The following is an 18457-nucleotide window of genomic DNA, read 5'->3' as shown; positions in this document are numbered from 1 at the left end:
ATAAAAGAATAATTTAGATACGTAACCTTTATCCTTCTCCATAATTTGCTATAGAATTTGTTGACTTCCTTTCTTTGCCTTATGTTTTTCCTAGAGGAGAATTTCATGAGATGGATAACTCCCATATGGCCATAGCATTCATGTTTTCATAACAAATAAAGTGAACTCCATGAAGTATAGCTTAGCTTTGATGTCATCGTAAGTATATCCCAATTCCAATTGACATGGTTGAGGACCTCGTCACTTCATTGCTGTTCATTTGATCAACCAAATCGCTAAAAAAATAAACCCCTAATTTCCTCCTTCCATCAAGAACGCGTGAAATTTTCATCGATAGGTCCATCGTTGATCTCCCCTCCTCATCATCAAGATTCTCATCTATAACAAAATCCTCTCTATTTTCATCAACATTGCTCCTAATTGATCTTGAATTGGACCTGTTACTCTTAAGTATAATTAACACAAAAAAGCCCCTAGGACACAAAGCATTAAGATAAAATAAAAGGGCATATGATATTTTTTCACTTGTGACATGAGGTATAGGAGGAGGAGGGATCACCACAATCATATGATGTACAACTCAAACATTTAACATCTCGTTTGTTGTTTGGTTTATGTTTAGTAAGTACTAATTAAGAACGTTTAGTAAACCCCTATTAATAACTAGTTAATCAATCTTATTTCTAGGTACACGAGAGACAAAAGAGAGGTATTTTCCCTTTATTGCAAGGCAATTTTCAGGAATTTAAGTCAATGATAAAACAAAGAGTTAAACAGAAAATTCTTAATGGAATGACGAGAAGAAGCAAACGATACTACTTGTACTTCTCCCCCGGATACTTACAGAGGATTACATAATAATTTTAGAAAAAAAAATTAATCGAAAGTCATATCACAAAAATATTAATGGGCTAACACACTTAAAAAATAAGAAAATCGCTCAATTCCACTTGTACAAGAATACGTCATGAATCGTGCCGAGGCTACATGTACTGCTCCCCCGAGTACTTATGAAGGGTCCCATAAAGGTTTCAGAAAAAAATTCACCAAAAGCCATATCAACCAAATATTAATAGGCCAACACATACGAAAAATGAAAAAATTACGTAATTCTGCTTGTGCAGCTCATAAATACTATAAATATGCCACGGATCATGTCGAGGTTATACGTATTGCTCCCACGGGTACTTATGGAGGGTGTCATAAAGGTTTCGGAATAAAATTGAGTGAAAGACATATCACCAAAATATTCATGGCTAATATACATGAAAAATGGTAAAATCACCTAATTTTACTTGTGCGACCCCCTTACACGATATGATTACGCAGTGGATCCTTTCGATGCTACACATTCTTCTCTCCCAAGTACTTAAGGAGGGTCCCATATAGGTTTCAGAAAAAAATTGACCGAAAGTCATATCACCAAAATAATCTTGGCCTAACACCCACAAAAAACAAGAAAATCGTCTAATTCCTCTTGTGCACCCCCTAATAATATGAATACATTGTGGATTGTACCAATGCTACACGTACTTCTCTATCATGTTCCATAAAGGTTTCAGAAAAAAAAATTGATCGAAAATCATATCACCAAAATATTAATGGGCTGACACACACTAAGATTGAGAAAATCACTTCATTTCTCTTGTGCGTTCTATAAATGCCATGAATAAATCGTGGATTGGCTGAGGCTACATGTACTACTCCCCCGGGTAATTGTGGAGGGTCCCATAAAGGTTTCAAAAAAAATTAATCGAAAGTCATATCACCAAAATATTCATGGACTTAACACACACAAAATATGAGAAAATCGCTTAATTCGATTTGTGCTTCCTCTAAATGTAATGAATACATCGTAGATACTTCTGAAGCTACACGTAATGCTCCACCGGATACTTATGAAGGATCCCATAAAGATTTTGAATTTTTTTTAACTAAGTGTCATATCACCAAAATATTCATGGGCTAACATACACGAAAAATAAGAAAATCATCTAATACTACTTCTGCGACCAATAAATGTTATGAATACGTTGTAGATCGTAACGAGGCTACACATATTGCTCCATCGGATACTTACGGAGGGTCTCATAAAGGTTTCAGAAAAAATTGATGGAAAGTCATATCACCAATATTAATGGGCTAACACACACGAAAAATAAGAAAATTGCGCAATTCTACTTGTACAGCCTTTAAATGCTATGAATACACCATTGATCGTGCTAAGGATACACGTATTGATCCCTCAAGTACTTAAGAATGGTCCCATAAAGGTTTCAGAAAAAAATTGACCGAAAGCCATATCACCAAAATGTTAACGGGCTAACACACACGAAAAATTTTAAAAATGCCTAATTCTACTTGTGCGACTCATAAATATTATGAATACAGTGTGAATCGTGTCAAGACTACACGTACTGTTCCCTCGGGTACTTATAGAGGGTCCCACAAAGGTTTTAGAATAAAGTTCACCGAAAGTCATATCACCAAAATGTTTATTGACTAACACACATGAAAAATAATAAAATTGCCTAGTTCCCCTTGTGCGGCCGTTAAATGCTATCAATAATCTGTGGATCTTTCTGATGCTACACTTACTGCTCCTCCAGATACTTACGGAGGGACCCATATAGGTTTCAGGAAAAATATTATCGAAAGTCATATCACCAAAATATTTATGGTCATACACACATGAAAAATAAGAATATCGCCTAATTCTACTTTTACGGCCTCTAAATGTTATGAATACAGCGTGGATTGTGCCAGTGTACACGTGTTGCTCCACCGGATACTTACAACGGATTCCATAAAGATTTCATAAAAATTTGATCGAAAGTCATATCATCAAAATAATCATGGGTTAACACACATGAAAAATGAGAAAATCGCATAATTCGACTTGTAAGGCTCCTTAATGCTATGAATAGGTCGTGGATAGTGTCGAGGCTACAGGTACTGCTCCCCTGATATTCATGGAAGGTTCCATAATAGTTTGGAAAAATAATTGATCAAAAGTCGTATTACCAAAATATTTGTGGCTAACATACACGAAAAAATTGATAATCATCTAATTTAGCTTGTGCGATCTCTAAATGTTATGAATAATTCGTAGATCATGTCGAGGCTACATGTGTTGCTCCTCCAAATACTTATAAAGCGTCCCATAAAGATTTCGAAAAAATTGACTGAAAATTTTATCACGAAAATATTAATGGGCTAACATACACGAAAAATGAGAAGATTGTGTAATTCTGTTTGTACGGCCCCTAAATGCTATGAATATGTCGCGGATCATGTCGGATATACACATACTGCTCCTCCTAGTACTTACGGAGGGTCCCATAAAGGTTTCGAAATAAAATTGTCCAAAAAGTTATATCACCAAAATATTAATGTGCTCACACGCATGAAAAATAAAATAATCGTCTTATTTCACTTGTGGAGCCCCTAAATACTATGAATACATCGTGAATTGTCGATGCTACGCATACTGCTTCTCCGGATTCTTATAAAGGGTCCCATAAAGATTTCAGGAAAAAATTCACCAAAAGTCATATCATCAAAATATTAATGGGCTAACACATGAAAAAAGAGAAAATCATCGAATTTCGCTCTTGCAGCCCTAAATGCTATGAATACGTCGTGGATCCTACCTAGGATACACGTACTGCTCCTTCGGATACTTACGGAAGGTCCCGTAGAGGTTTCCAAAAAAGATTGAGTGAAAGCAATATCACAAAAGTATTCATGGGCTATAACACACACGAAAAAAATGATAAAATCACATAATCCGCTTGTGCATCCCTTAAATGCTATGAATACGCTTTGGATCCTTCTGATGCTACACGCACTGCTTTCTCAGGGTTAACAAATTGATCGAAAGTCATATCACCAAAATATTAATGGGTTAACACATACGAAAAAAATAAGAAAATCGTCTGATTCCATTTGTACGACTCCTAAATGCTATAAATACTTTGTGGATCATCCTGAGGCTACATGTACCTTCCTCCGCGTACTTATGGAGGGTCCCATAAAGATTACAGAAAATTATTGATCGTAAGGTATATACCAAAATATTCATGGGTTGACACGTAATAAAACTGAGAAAATCGCCTAACTTGGCTTATGCGTCACCTAAATGTTATGAATACGCTGTGGATCATGTCGAGATTACACGTATTTCTTCGTCGGGTACTTACGGAGGGTACCATAAAGGTTTCAAAAAAAAATTGATCGAAGACATTAATAAAATATTCATGGAGTAACACACGAAAAATAAAAAAAAAATCGTCTAATTATGCTGGTGCGTCCCCCTAAATGTTATGAATATATCATGGATTGTGCCGAAACTACACGTACTACTCTTCCAAGTACTTACGGGGGGTCCCATAAAGTTTTCAAAAATAATTGACCGAAAGCTATATCACCAAAATACTAATGGGCTAACACACACGAAAAATGAGAAAATCGGCTAATTTCAGTTGTGCGACCCCTAAATTTTATGTATCCGAGGTGGATCGTGCCGAGGCTACACGTACTACTCTCACAGTACTTATGGAGAGTCCCATAAAGGTATCGAAAGAATATTGTCCGAAAGTCATGTCACCAAGATATTCATGGACTATCACACACGAAAAATGAGAAAATCACCTAATTTCACTTGTGCGGCACCTAAATGATATGAATATGCCGTAAATCTTGTTGAGGCTACACGTAGACACGTAGTGCTCCTCCCGGTACTTATGGAGGGTCCCATAAAGGTTTTCGAAAAAATTGACTGAAAGTCATATCACCAAAATATTCATGGGTTCACACGAAAAATAAAAACAATCACCTAATTCTACTTGTGCGGCCTAAATGCAATGAATACTCCCTGAATCGTGCCGAAACTACATGTACTGCTCTCCTGATACTAATGGAGCGTCCCATAAAAATTTTAAGAAAATATTAATCGAAAGTCATCACTAAAATATTCATAGACTAATATACACGAAAAATAATAAAATCACTTAATTCCACTTGTGCTGCCCTAAATGTTGATTTTAATAGAAAATGCACATTTGAGTGTTGAGGCCCTATCGGAGACATCATCTAGTACAGCAGAATTACTCAAAGACATGTTGAAATGAACTTTGCCTACATGTTAGGATCCGTCCATTTTTATTTATCCATTATGCTAACAATAGACATCCACTTTTACTTGTCTAATTTTAAAACCCAAAGCATAACTTCTCATTCTATACAGAGAGTCCATAATTTGTCAAATCTAATAAGTTAACTAAAAATAGACATACTAATTACATGTACAATTCAGTTCATCCAGGAAGTAAAAGTCAGTGAAATCCAAAACTTTTTCTTGGAATTTCATCTGCAAGTTCATCTGCTTGAGTGCTGTACGAATTTCTAGAATTCTTGGATGAGAGATATCTGCTCCCAGAAAATAATGCACCTTATTTTCAATCTCTATCCAACTATACGCCGGTTGCTTTCTGATGCCATGTTCTTTCATCAAGCCTCTCACTCTCGTGACCTCGCGCCACATACCTGCTTCGGCATATATGTTAGATAACATAATGTAAGGCCCTGAACTATCACCGCCTAATTCCATGACTCTCTCAGCAGCAAGCTGCCCCAGTTCTACATTGGAATGAGCGCGACAGCCAGCAAGAAGGGCACCCCATGAAGCTAAATCAGCTTCAAAAGGCGATTCCTGGATAATGTTATAAGCCTTGTCCAGCTGACCTGCTCGTCCAAGTATATCAATCAAACAAGCGTAATGTTCAGGTCTCGGAGTAATTTTGTAGTTTTTCATCATTGAATCAAACCAAGAAACGCTCTGACTAACCAACCCTGCATGGGCACAAGCAGATAATAAGCTGAGGAATGTTATACCATCTGGTTCACATCCTCTGAGAACCATTCGCTCCAAAAATGCAACTGCTTTCTCGTACAACCCATGCTGTGCAAAGGCAGCAATTATAGTGTTCCAAGAAACAAGGTCTGGACTCATGATTAGTTCAAAAGCCAACTCACACTCAAAAATGCTGCCACATTTGCTATACATAGTAATCAGAGCATTACATGCGGAGACATTGGAGTCCGCCCCATGTTTAATAACAACTGCATGAGTTTGTCTACCAGCTATAGGAGATGCAAGATCAGCACATGCAGAAAGAACTGAAGCACATGAAGATTGATCTGGTCGAAGAGACATCCTAAGCATCTCTACCAGTAACTTGACTGCCTCTTCACCACGGCCGTTGTGTGCATAACCTGTGAGATACCATCTGAATTAATACAGAGAATATAGTGGATTGACACCTGATAAAAAAATTACATTAAGAAGTCATCACATACACAATATGTTGATATTTTCACTTTGGCATAATACATAAACAAACATTCAAACTTGGCCTCCGCTAGCAAGTAAGCACTCCAACTTTGAGAGTTCACATCTAGACACATTAACTTGATTTCAACTGACAACTAAATAATCCAACTTGTTTCCATTGTGCATCGAGGACACTCTTTTGGAGGTATCTAGATGATCATTTTGCAAGTTGAGTGTTCAATTGACACAGTGGAGATGAGTTGAGGTGTCCAGATGTACATACGCACAATTGAAGTGTTTAATTGTCAGTTGAGGCCAAGCTAAAGTGTTTATCTATGTATAATGCCTAATATAAATCATCAATTACCTGACAAGAAGTGAACGCAACTCTCCATTTCTACGATCAATTACCATGATTACGTTATAGATGAAATTGTAAATCTATCACTAGGTCCATAATCATCAATTTCATGAAACCAATACAAAAGCAAAACAAGAAACAACCACACACCATCTAAACATACTTTAACATACCTGAAATCATCGCATTATAGGCAACACTATCTTTAAATAGTATTCCGTCAAACAAAATCCTTCCTTCCTCCACCCGCCCCTCCTTGCAGTACCCAGCAACCATCGCTGTCATTGCAACCACATTCTCATTCTTATCTGGCATCTTTTGAAACAGTTTGTTTGCCTCATCGAAACACTCGTTCTCTACATACCCACTAATCATCACAGTCCAAGAAACCTCATTTTTATGCGGCATACGATCAAAGAGTGACCTTGCCTTGTCAATCTCACCTTTCTTCATATACCCATCAATCATTGCAGTATAAGAAATAACATTCTTTTTTGGCATCTCATCAAACAACCTCGCTGCTTCCTCCATCATACCATACTTAACATAACCTGATATCATCGCGTTCCAGGACCCAATATTCCTCTCAGGCATAGTTCTAAAATACATAGTAGCACTATCAATGCGATCATTTTCCACACAGCCCGCAATCATCGAATTCCAAGTAACTACAGTCATCTCCGGCATTGATACAAAGAGTTTCTTTGACTCATCCAGATACCCATTTTGCCAATAGGCTGTAATCATTGAATTCCAAGAAACTACATCTCTTTGTAACATTTCATCAAACACCTTCCGGGCTTGTTGAAGTTTGCCTTGCCGTGCCAATTCGTTGATTTTGATGTTGCTTGCGTAGACAAGTTGAGGTGATTTGGGGGGTTTACTGGTACGGCGGGAAGAATAACGTTCAAAGGTACTGAAGCAAGGGAGGAAAGTTTTGAGCTTGGAGCTCGGAAAATGACGGACAAACATTAAATATATGAATAAAGGTTGAAATCAAACAAGCAGTTATATGGGTCAGTTACTAATTAATCAATTGTAGGTCATTTTTCTTGATTTCTAGACACATGAAGTTGTTTCACTACCTTTGTGTTAGCCCATCAGAGGTAAGGCCTGGGTAGTATTACGGCAAAAAGACACATGATTTTGAGTTTTAATTTGAGACCAAACTTCAAATTACAACAATATATCTAACAATTAGAGCAACATAAAGAGTCTCATGCATTTGCTGCCTTTGAAGAAAACTTTATAAAGTCCCATTACATGTTTGACGAGTCGGGTATCATAGCAACACAATAGTTATTAATCCATGTTGCACAAATTTTGGTTAGGAAACAAGCTAATTACTCTTTCTTAAGAATTGCAAATGGAAGTTGATAAATCACACACGACAAGAACCACTCTCCCTAAAATACTATAGACAGTTTTAACTTGACAAAGTAATGATACAGACAATGACACCAACCATTCAACGACATGTACAAAGGCATCATCCTGCTGGGAATCCTCATACAATGATGATACCAACCATTCAATACCAAACTCCAATTTGACCAAAAAAAAAGACAGACGATATTAACAAATAGTAGTCCAACTAACCATTAGATGCAAATTCTGGAACATTGTTCAACACCAGAAGTGTGACAACAAAAACATCAAGAGATTCAAACAGATACTACTATTGACTTTCCGCCCCCCAAACAGAACCAACAATTACAGCACACCTCCATACCACCTTACAAAAATAAGCATCAACATAGGACATCATCCCTACTATTAGTTTTCATTACCAACTTTAAGTCTTCACATAAAAAAATATCTAAAAAAGCGACAATAAAAACTGCCACAGTTGATCAACTTAAGCACGCTCGCCCCTAATACGCCTAGCAAGCTGAATGTCCTTGGGCATAATAGTCACACGCTTGGCATGAATGGCACAAAGATTGGTGTCCTCAAACAGACCAACCAAGTAGGCCTCAGCAGCTTCTTGAAGAGCCAACACAGCATGACTCTGGAAACGCAGATCAGTCTGAAACGAAGAGAGTCACACAGAGAACCAATTATCACCAAGTATACCATAAAAGCATATACCCCAATATACCAATGACACACTAGCCAAGACAATTAGCAGAAAATTTACCTTGAAGTCCTGGGCAATTTCACGAACAAGCCTCTGGAAGGGAAGCTTCCTGATCAAGAGCTCAGTACTCTTCTGGTACTTACGGATTTCACTGCATAATATAAGAAATTGTCATCACATACACAATTGTGGGGCATGAAACAAGTAATTTATCCCATTCTCCTAAAACATAAAGAGACAATTATCTAATCAACATCTTTCGCCAAAATAGTCTAGCAACCAACACTTACCGAAGAGCAACAGTACCGGGGCGGTATCTGTGAGGCTTCTTCACTCCACCTGTAGTAGGAGCAGACTTACGAGCAGCCTAATTCAAATAAACGCACACCGTTAGTTATCAAACAATAATATATAATTATACAAGGACAGCTAAGTGAAAAATAGAAACCTTGGTAGCGAGTTGCTTCCTAGGGGCCTTTCCTCCAGTGGACTTACGAGCAGTTTGCTTGGTACGGGCCATCTGAAAACCACAACCAATAATTTCATAATTACAACATAGACAAAGAAAAGAATCAATTTTGCAGTAATAACCTGAACCATAAGAGCTTACCCAGAAAAAAATAACTGAACCATAACATGTGAACACCCCAAAAAAAAAACAAATTTGTTCTACTAACTTAAATTGTACCAAAGTCTTTTTGACACACAAACAGACTCAAAATTTCACCAATCAAGAATCATACCAAAGAATTTAATTGAATTTGAACGAAAACTTGAGACCTGACACAAATTTTTACAATAAAGATTCAATTTTGCTCTACTAACTTAAATTGTATCTATGTCTTTCCGACCCCAAAAACAAAAGAAGACCTAAATATCACTACTTAAGAATCATAGCTACGAATTTAATGATATTTGGATGAAAACTTAAGACAAACACAAATTTATATTAATCATCTTCCTACCAAAGGGAATTACACTTATGAAGAAATCTGCTCTTGCATTTACATAATCTTAACAGTTAAAACCAATAACACTGCAAAGTGCACGAAATTAAGAACAAGCCCCAAATTAAGACTCGGTTTCCGTACAAACATACAATTTTTTGTAACCAGAAATCCCCAAGTATATACATATCCACGTTAGTCTAGGGAATTAACTATAAAAATAAAAAAAAACAATTATATAACACGTATAGTAATAAGAAGCACAAATTCCATAATGGACAAGCAATTTCTAACGAATTCAAGAGATCCAACATTTAATCAAAATCCTATCCGTAGAAATTAACAAGTAATCAGAAACCCTAATCACAGAAATGCAGACAGATCGATAGTTCTACACGTTACACAAATCTATAAAAGCCTAATACAAAAAACAAATTCAAATAAATAACGGCGGGGAAAATTGAGGATTAAAAAAAAAATACCTTCTTGTATTCTCTTCTACTTTTTTCTTCTTCTTCTTCTCTGCTTGGTGAAGCGGATGCGAAAGTTTCAAAGATTTACAGGTTAATAGTTATATATATTTCTTTGTGTGGGCGACGACGATGGATAAAATTGGACGGTTGAGATTTGTTTATTCTTGTGTTTTCTTATTAAGTAATCGACGGTTGTTAAACGTGCTAGTTGTGTTTTCTCCCAACTGATTGGACGGGTAAGATTTACGGAGAAGAGAAGGATTGACGGTTCAGATGGTAAGTTAGTAGTTTGGAGCGGATTGAGAGGAGTCAATACTTAATTCTTATTGGTTGAAATTTGTTGAGTGGATTGGTATTAGGGCGGTTAATTCCACTAAACAAGAAAATAGGGTAACATAAATTCATATTTTAGAATACACCGGGTATGAATATGACATGTTACGTGAATATCCTGATTTAAAAATTGGAGAAGGGTCAAATATATTTTTGTAATAATAAAAATTGTTTAAATATACCTTTTTTAATATTTTTGGTTCAAATATATTATTTTTGTTATATTTTTGGTTCAAATATATCCTTATCATTATAATGTGACATAAATTTGTCATAGATATGGTTTAGTTTCATTGTGAGTTTTCTTTAAAGATCTATCGCCTTATATGAGGTTGAGCAGTTTCTTGCTAATTTCTCCGAGCAAATGTATCATATTTACATATGTTACTTGAATTAATTGTTTCTTTGAATTTGAGTTTAACACGTGTTTCTTCGCCAAAATTAAGGGTAAATTTGTGTAAAATTATAATGATAGGAGTATATTTAAACTGGAAGGAGTATATCTAAACCAAAACTATAGCGAGAAATATTTTAAAAATATTTCTAATAGTACAGGGACATACTCAACCCTTTTCCGTTTAAAAATTCGTTACAAGTAGTTATATATGTGGAATTGTTTTGAGCTAATGGGTTAAAATCACTCTAATCTATCAAAGTTTTGCGAATTACGTATCTATATGTTTACAGAATCTTTCTGAACTGTAATGAAATCATTGTATCGCATACGCTCATTTTAAGACTTCTTTTCAAAATTCACTCGTCTCTTAGCAAGTTATCCTAAATATTTTGCCACATATTTGATTGAGAATTTTAATCTAAAAGTAAAAGAAACATCCAATAGCTCGGGAGAGTAGAAATGTCAAATCTCATGTCTCCTCGTCATTTTTTTGGTCATCATCAATGTAGGAAGAGAACTGAATTGGAGCCTGCATCATTGAAGTGAAAGACAATGCATCTGTATGACAAGCAAAAGCATGGCAAAAACTGACTGCTTCTGTAATACAGAGTAAATTTAGAACACAAATTGTAAGAGAAATTGCTCGACTAATGATTAAAGAATTCAACTGACAGCTTCTATAATACAGGATATATATGAACAAATTAGCACTAATTCCTGTAGAAACAAAAAATCCGAACACAAAAACTCAAGTGACCCCTTCTATCAGCAGCGCACAGTATCACCAACCAAATGCTCGCTATGAAGACTAAATAATGAAGAAAACCCCGAAATTTCTGCACATGAAATCAGAAGATATTGATGTAAACTAAGTAAACCGATCACCTAAAAAGAATGTGTTTGTACTTCCAGCCAGCACTTTGGTAACCAGGGTGTCTTTCTTTACGAAATGCTGACTGGTAAGTTTCTGATCTCTTTACCAATTCTGTGGTGCAATCTTTACATCACAAAGGGAGCACATATATCACATCTCATGAATGTCAAAATCGAAAACAGTCTCCAACTTTTAGAAGCTTTGCAAGTCGTCTGATAGCTGGTTGCACAGTTTCAGAGTCTGCTGAGAATGTATCAGGAAGCTTTGGGAGACAAACAGGTAAATACTCATCACCACGTTCATGCAAGCAGAATAGACCGAGAGCAGCACGGCAGAATATGAATCTGCACAGGAGAAATAAAAAATGTTGTTAATATCCAAGTAGGCTCCGACAGTAACTTCTAGCTGAGAAATTACAAGAGATTGGTTGAAATAGAAGATGCTTACCTGAGAATAAGCCGTCTCAGAAAAGGGTCAGACAGAACTTGAGCCCAAACCAAATCTAGGCTAGTAGATGTACAGAGGATTACCTCCCACTCTGTAAATGCAGTTGAGATGATGCCATCAGCCTCATCAGAGCAATCCTGAAGAGCAGTAGTTGAAAATTAGACCGACCTATAACTGCTCGGTAAAGCAACTAGCATCGCTGTCTACTTACCATATCCTCATCAGATGAGACAAGGCCAACCAACTGGCAGAAAGCCTGTAAGGGAGAAGCCAAGAACAAGGTGAACTGACTTCCAGTTTGTGTTACATCAGTGCCTGGGTTCTTGATTGATGACCTCAGAGGAGAGAGAAACAAAGCACTTTTTTCTCCTCTTTCTGCCCCATGTAGAACCTGAAGAGAAACAGGTGATGTATCAGCAAAAAAAAAGTCCTCAAAGATTATTTTTGAAATTGAACTTGCAATTAAACAAGTCATACATGAAGTACAATATTGACAACAGTAATTTTCCCACCACTCAAATAGATTGAAAAAAAAACAACCAATCCACCCGTATTGATGGTTGGTAGGAGAAGCAATTGATTTTGAGTAGCTTTAAAAATGTAATACTTAATAAGGTGGGAATAGCAGCAATTATAGATTTGGAAAAATCAAACTCTCCCTTCTTCAACAACTCACCACTTCAATATGAGCCGCCTCACATAATTCAACAAACATGATCGAGAATAATAAACACATAATTTTGGACATTCAGAATTCCAATATGTTATCAGGCATAGCAAGGACTTGAACATAACAATGAAGTCAGTACAATCATCTAAAGGTCTCAATATATGTAGGTATTTGGAAATCTTAGATGTGTAGCTCAGGTAGGGATTCTCTGGGTTAGCAGACAGGTTACTGAATGGAAACTGAATCCTGTAGAAAAAGTGCAGGATTCTCTTAGGCTTTTCAGCCCTCTGTTCCTGCACTTTCCACAATATAATTCTCTAAAAAGAATGTAATTTATGAAAGCCAAATTGATACTGGGAAATGATTATTTATAACAGATGTTACCACTGAACCAACCTACACTTGTATTCCACTTATGCTCTTCGGAGCAAATGAGAGTAAGCTAGATTTTTACTGGACAAACACTCCACAGTTTCATAATATACGGAGCTTTAGAAGGCTAGCAAATGGAATGATGGATCCTCTAATTTGACACTATCTCATCATACGCTTACTGTGTTTGTTTGGAACAATATGCCTGATTAATATCCATAAGAACCTGTGATAATGCAAAGTTTTTTCTCGTATCACCGACAATTGCATCTCATTACTCACCAGAAGTCACCAAAATATCTCATCATTCTCTCTCAAAAGCATTACCCCCACAGTTTCTAGACAAGTCATAGAATGCCAAACACACTTTGGAATCCGTGTCTTACTCAGGGGTAGGTCATCATTATTCAATGAGTTAGACACAGTTTTGACAAACCTGCCTTGAATGCATTGCTGTTGTCACTATCAATTATTAGGAAGAGAGGTCTTCGTGTGAAAGGAATAAGATCGCCTGGATAGAGGTTATTTGAACCTGCAAAAACCCAAATAGTAAAAATAATGCAGTTAGATTTAGAACAATTTGAGATAATCATGATCCATTTTATGAACTACACATAAATCAAGTTCTGCTAGTATACCTCCACTTCTGCTAGGACCTAAGCACAAACAATTATCGAAACATTGACCCGTATCTCCATTGGTGTTGGAATAATTTTCATGTAAAGCACTCTTTTGTTCATACGAAATACGAGAAAGAACACTGTTCTTTGAAGATTTTCTAGAACTTGAAGAGCTTTCTGTGTGCGAGGTGGTACTCTGAATTGTATTTCCTGGAAATATGTCAAAAAATTGAGATTTCAGCCACAATGAGCATATCTGGAGCTGAATCTCATCGATTAAGTAGCTAAACAGATGTTTTGGCAAGGAAAAATTATATTTTTAGAAGTCACTAACCTGATGCGGAAATATAGATTAATACCACACTCTCTGGAGGGAGCTCCTCACACATCGTAGCGACGACCTGAGGGTGCCAGAACAAAACAACTGAGTAAGGATACACACTAGGAGCATCAAAATTGTAAAGGAGGAGTGCCAGAAGCAATCACTCAGATAAGGTATTACTCCATAATCATCGTAGATATGGGTACTTGGGCAGGGTTCAAACTTAAATGGATATTGTGGGTTCATGTGCAAAGAAATCATTATTAACATCAAGCATTCAGGCAACATACAGTGGGGCAACATAAGCAACGTGTTCAAAGAGTGAAATTTCTAATTTTACTTCCCACATTTCGCATAGTATCAATTGGTTCAGCAATAAGCATTTAGTTGTTTGCTAAGTTCCCAAGACAGGGAACTAAATAACTTAAACCAACATATCAACCAGCAAGATTAATTTCTACATTCTCCTTCCCTTTATATGAAGCAGTATTTCACTATAGGACTCCCTAGATATTGATTGATCCAAATGGTAACACAGAGGAAACATAACAGGACTCACAGATATCAACAGTGGAACATTAGGACGGTAAAGAACTGCCTTCTTGGGATTTGGAGGCAAAGCTGGATCCATCATCTCAGCAGCCAAGTTAATATCTATCAGTCCAGAAGTTATAGATTGGTCGGTCACTGCGCCATTCTCTAGTGGTTCAACTGGACTTCTTTGATAGAAAGATCCGCTGGGTTCCCATTCCAAGCATTGCATCATTCTGAAAGTGTCCAGAGTTAATTCTGCAAATTTGGCCTGAAATAAAAATGAGGGTAGGTTAACTGTGCAACAAACTGAGCATAACTTAACACTGAGGTAAGTGGATGTTGTCAATACCTCATTTTTGTGATAACTTGTCAACAGTGCATCTCGAAACTTTAGCACCTTCTTAGCATGGAAGCGAGCCACGTATGGACGAGATGATGGATGTGAATCAAAGAGAGCACAATATCGCAAAGGCCTGGCATCAGGAGATGGAGCATGAACTCTTGCAAATCTAACAATTTCTTGCACCACCAGTCTCCACTCTTTAAAGTTAGTACCCTGTGAAAGTATTACTATGGTTCATCTTATGGAAAAAAGTACAGAATTTCTGTTGAAACATAGATAGTAAGTACAGCGCTAAAGTAGCTGAAGCATCACTTTATTGTTTAAGGCAATTGGAAGATGCAAATGTGCTCCAAGCACAAACAAAGTAACTTCAACTACAAAGCAACTAATCGACCAGTTTTGCATTGGATATGAAAAGAAGATAAATGATGGGTAGTTTGTTCAGTTCTCAACTTTGTACTTGCACAGCTAGTTCCAGAAATTGAAGTATGAGAATCATCTCCTATGTACTCAGTAACCATTGCAAAACATCGTGCTCAGATTTTCATAAAGTAAACGGGCGTAACAAAAACTGCATTCACACTCGGAGCCTTTTGAAGATAATATGCAGAAATTCTTGCATAACATGTGACCCTTGTTTCATTAGGAGCATGTTAAATATTTCCTCAGACACACTTCCTTTTAATTTTTGAGTGACAACCACCACCATCAATAATATAACATACAACTCAAACAAACTTCTCAATGTCCCTTTCAGATGCGTCTATGCGTTCAAATATACACATAAGATGTGAACAGATCTGTATATAAACGGCAAAACAAAGAGATGGAACAAAACAAAGAGAGTATTCCTTGACACCATAGAAAAGGCAAAAGAAAGAGATGGAAGAAAGTCGTGGAATGCTTGCACAGGGTTCACCATCCCCAGTGCACCTTGCCCAGATTCATAATGTTAACCTTATTTGCATGCATAGGAGAGAATGTAAGTTAAATATTCAAAACGGTTAGAAGTGTGTATGCATTTTGTTATACACCCTTATGTGTTCCTTCCAGAGTACAAAATAAAGAGGCAATTAGCACTTTTGGCAATTAAGGTAAATTAAAACCATTTTTCAGGTGACACCAACATAATAAAACATGGAATGGTCAAAGCTTTAGGTCTGAACAACTTGAAGTAAAACAACAATGGCACCAACGACTTAATTCCTCTATTTCTTTGTTCTTTTCTTAGTTAAAGGAAGTCTTATCCCAGCACAACACTGGAAGTGGTCATGGTATATTAGCCAGTGAAAAAGGTCATCTCAAACTGAAACTTTTCTCCATTTTTTAAGAGAATGACCATTCTTTACTAATACAACAGCCAGTGGTATCAAAGGCGAAAAGCGCAAAAAAGCTCTAAGGTCCGTTGGGGCTCTAAGCACAAAGCGCAAATAAAGCGTGGGCTTTAATGAAAAAAGGTGCAAAGGGAGAAAAAAATACAAATATATATGTTTAGTGCAAGACTAATAATTATAACCATGAATGACAAATTTATGACCAAGGAAATTGAAAAACAAGTTATGATAAAGTGAAATATCAATTGTTTAGTATCACTTCTTAAGAAGAGGCTCATTGGCAAGGAAAAGTTTGCTTTGGAACCTTGATGACGACATTGAAGCGCACATAAAGCGAGGCGAAGCGCTCAACACGTTTTGAGCCTCGCTTCAAGGCTTAAGCGTGCTTAAAGTGCGCCTTTGACTACACTGACAACAACCTAGTGTAACCCCACAAGTGGGTCTGGGGAGCATAGGTTGTACGCAGACCGGGTGTATAGATTGTTTCTGATAGATCCTCGACTCAATAAAAATAATGACCATTCTTTACTACGAACTAAAAAGATAAGTCTCTATCACTACAACCAAAAGTATACTACATTTTTTTTTTTTGATAATGAACCAAAAGTGTAGTACATGACAAAGCTGAGTCCATAGAAGTCATACTACCGCGACACAATTGTCACAAGTTCCCAATCACTTCAACCAATAAAATGCATGACAGAGCTTATCCTAGAGAAGCTATAGTACGTACCTCAATAGCTCAAGTCACACTAGAAAGTTTTAATGCCAGAAATTTGGCGAGTACTTAAAAGCACTATTCGTGCGCTAAATTACTTGCCTAATCAATTTCACCCAGGGGCAATTTTTTACCATGATAAGGAGCTGGAAGAAGCACCTAATTTGCTAGAAGTAAAGATGGATTCTCATTTTACAAACACTCCAAACGAAGCTAACTTAAGTGATCTACTGAAAATGCTAAAAAAAATCATGTTAATTCCTCAATCTGACAGCTAAATTTGTGGATTTTACCTTACATCTGACAAATTCCTTTTAATTGATGGACTTCAGCCTTTCCAAACAGTCTGACCAAAGCTGACTTAAAAATCAATTGAAATTTGTTTAAATTTCAGGTTAATTCCTCAATCTGCCAGCCAAACAACTTTATGTCTAGCATACAAATGACAATTCTTCTAAATTTAAGCTTCATTTCCACAAAATTGGAGACAAAATTTGGACCAATGACTGAAACCTACCAATTTAAATATTTACTCAAAGTTCATCCATCCGAGAACGAAAAATAGCAAGCTGTTATTAGAAATGAGCTTCAACGCCACAAAAATGGAAACAAAATTAACAAAAAAAAGGAGCTAGTACCGGAAAAGCAGCTTTGCTGTCATCAACGATAGCCTTAAACTGCTCCACCAGAAGCTTCACCATTTCCGTCCGGTTCAAAATCAACGAAACCATCAAAAACCTTGCATAGAACCTTAGCTCCTTAAACCTCACCATCCGATCTTTTCCAGAACCTTCAAAATACTTCCTGTTCAAAATTGCTTCGTAGAAAATACACGACTCGAGTAAAAACCTCGCTTCGCTAGTCCTCATATACTGACTGAAGTAAAGCTGACCGATCCGTGAAGCGATCTCGCCGATCTCCCAACGCTGTAATCCACACTCCAAAAGCCTCGCTCTGTTCTCCTGCTGGTACTTCCATAACCTCATGTACGCCTTGAACACCTTGTGAAAGTAGTGGTTACTCGTTCCCCACCGTCCGTACGCCGGTAAGTCCCGTACTCTTGCGTACTTCTTCTCCGCACTTTCTACTAACGCACGAAACGTCTTCGGAACGACGTCGTCCGCCATCACCTCACCGGATTTTTCGCACCTCAGCTAAGAAGACGAAGAAGCATTACTCGCCGGAAAATTTATATAAACTGACCTATAGATACATATGTAACGGGTTACGGTGGGGTAGGGGGGTGGACTTTTATAGGGGTGGGGGGGACAGGTAAGCTGGTGAAATTGAGGGAATTT

The 18457-nt window shown here is 37.0% G+C and overlaps 3 protein-coding genes across 4 annotated transcripts; all 3 read right to left on the bottom strand.

Annotated features, from left to right (window-relative positions):
• Positions 1-5034: 5034 nt before the first annotated feature.
• LOC129898327 (pentatricopeptide repeat-containing protein At4g02750-like) lies at positions 5035-8147 on the bottom strand. Its single transcript, XM_055973097.1, has 2 exons — positions 6869-8147; positions 5035-6276 (listed from the first exon to the last, which is right to left on the bottom strand). Exons 1-2 carry the CDS (start codon positions 7665-7667, stop codon positions 5297-5299), a joined length of 1779 nt encoding a protein of 592 aa, XP_055829072.1. The 5' UTR covers positions 7668-8147; the 3' UTR covers positions 5035-5296.
• Positions 8148-8270: 123 nt separating this feature from the next.
• On the bottom strand, positions 8271-10312 carry LOC129898344 (histone H3.3). The gene is made up of 5 exons (XM_055973098.1): positions 10205-10312; positions 9224-9295; positions 9066-9142; positions 8836-8926; positions 8271-8724 (listed from the first exon to the last, which is right to left on the bottom strand). Exons 2-5 carry the CDS (start codon positions 9293-9295, stop codon positions 8554-8556), a joined length of 411 nt encoding a protein of 136 aa, XP_055829073.1. The 5' UTR covers positions 10205-10312; the 3' UTR covers positions 8271-8553.
• Positions 10313-11555: 1243 nt separating this feature from the next.
• On the bottom strand, positions 11556-18457 carry LOC129898306 (uncharacterized). 2 transcript variants are annotated; one of them, XM_055973096.1, is made up of 9 exons: positions 17798-18456; positions 15114-15320; positions 14790-15032; positions 14243-14309; positions 13927-14118; positions 13729-13820; positions 12458-12637; positions 12247-12383; positions 11556-12143 (listed from the first exon to the last, which is right to left on the bottom strand). In XM_055973096.1, exons 1-9 carry the CDS (start codon positions 18284-18286, stop codon positions 11966-11968), a joined length of 1785 nt encoding a protein of 594 aa, XP_055829071.1. In that variant the 5' UTR covers positions 18287-18456; the 3' UTR covers positions 11556-11965. The 2 variants fall into 2 exon arrangements, 1 of the variants encoding a protein (XP_055829071.1); XR_008769232.1 differs by lacking the exon at positions 11556-12143 and having other exon boundaries at positions 12255-12383; positions 13725-13820; positions 17798-18457.

This window comes from Solanum dulcamara, chromosome 1 (genome assembly GCF_947179165.1).
Source record: "Solanum dulcamara chromosome 1, daSolDulc1.2, whole genome shotgun sequence".
Lineage (NCBI taxonomy): Eukaryota > Viridiplantae > Streptophyta > Magnoliopsida > Solanales > Solanaceae > Solanum > Solanum dulcamara.
This window is presented reverse-complemented; position numbering and strand designations above follow the sequence as displayed.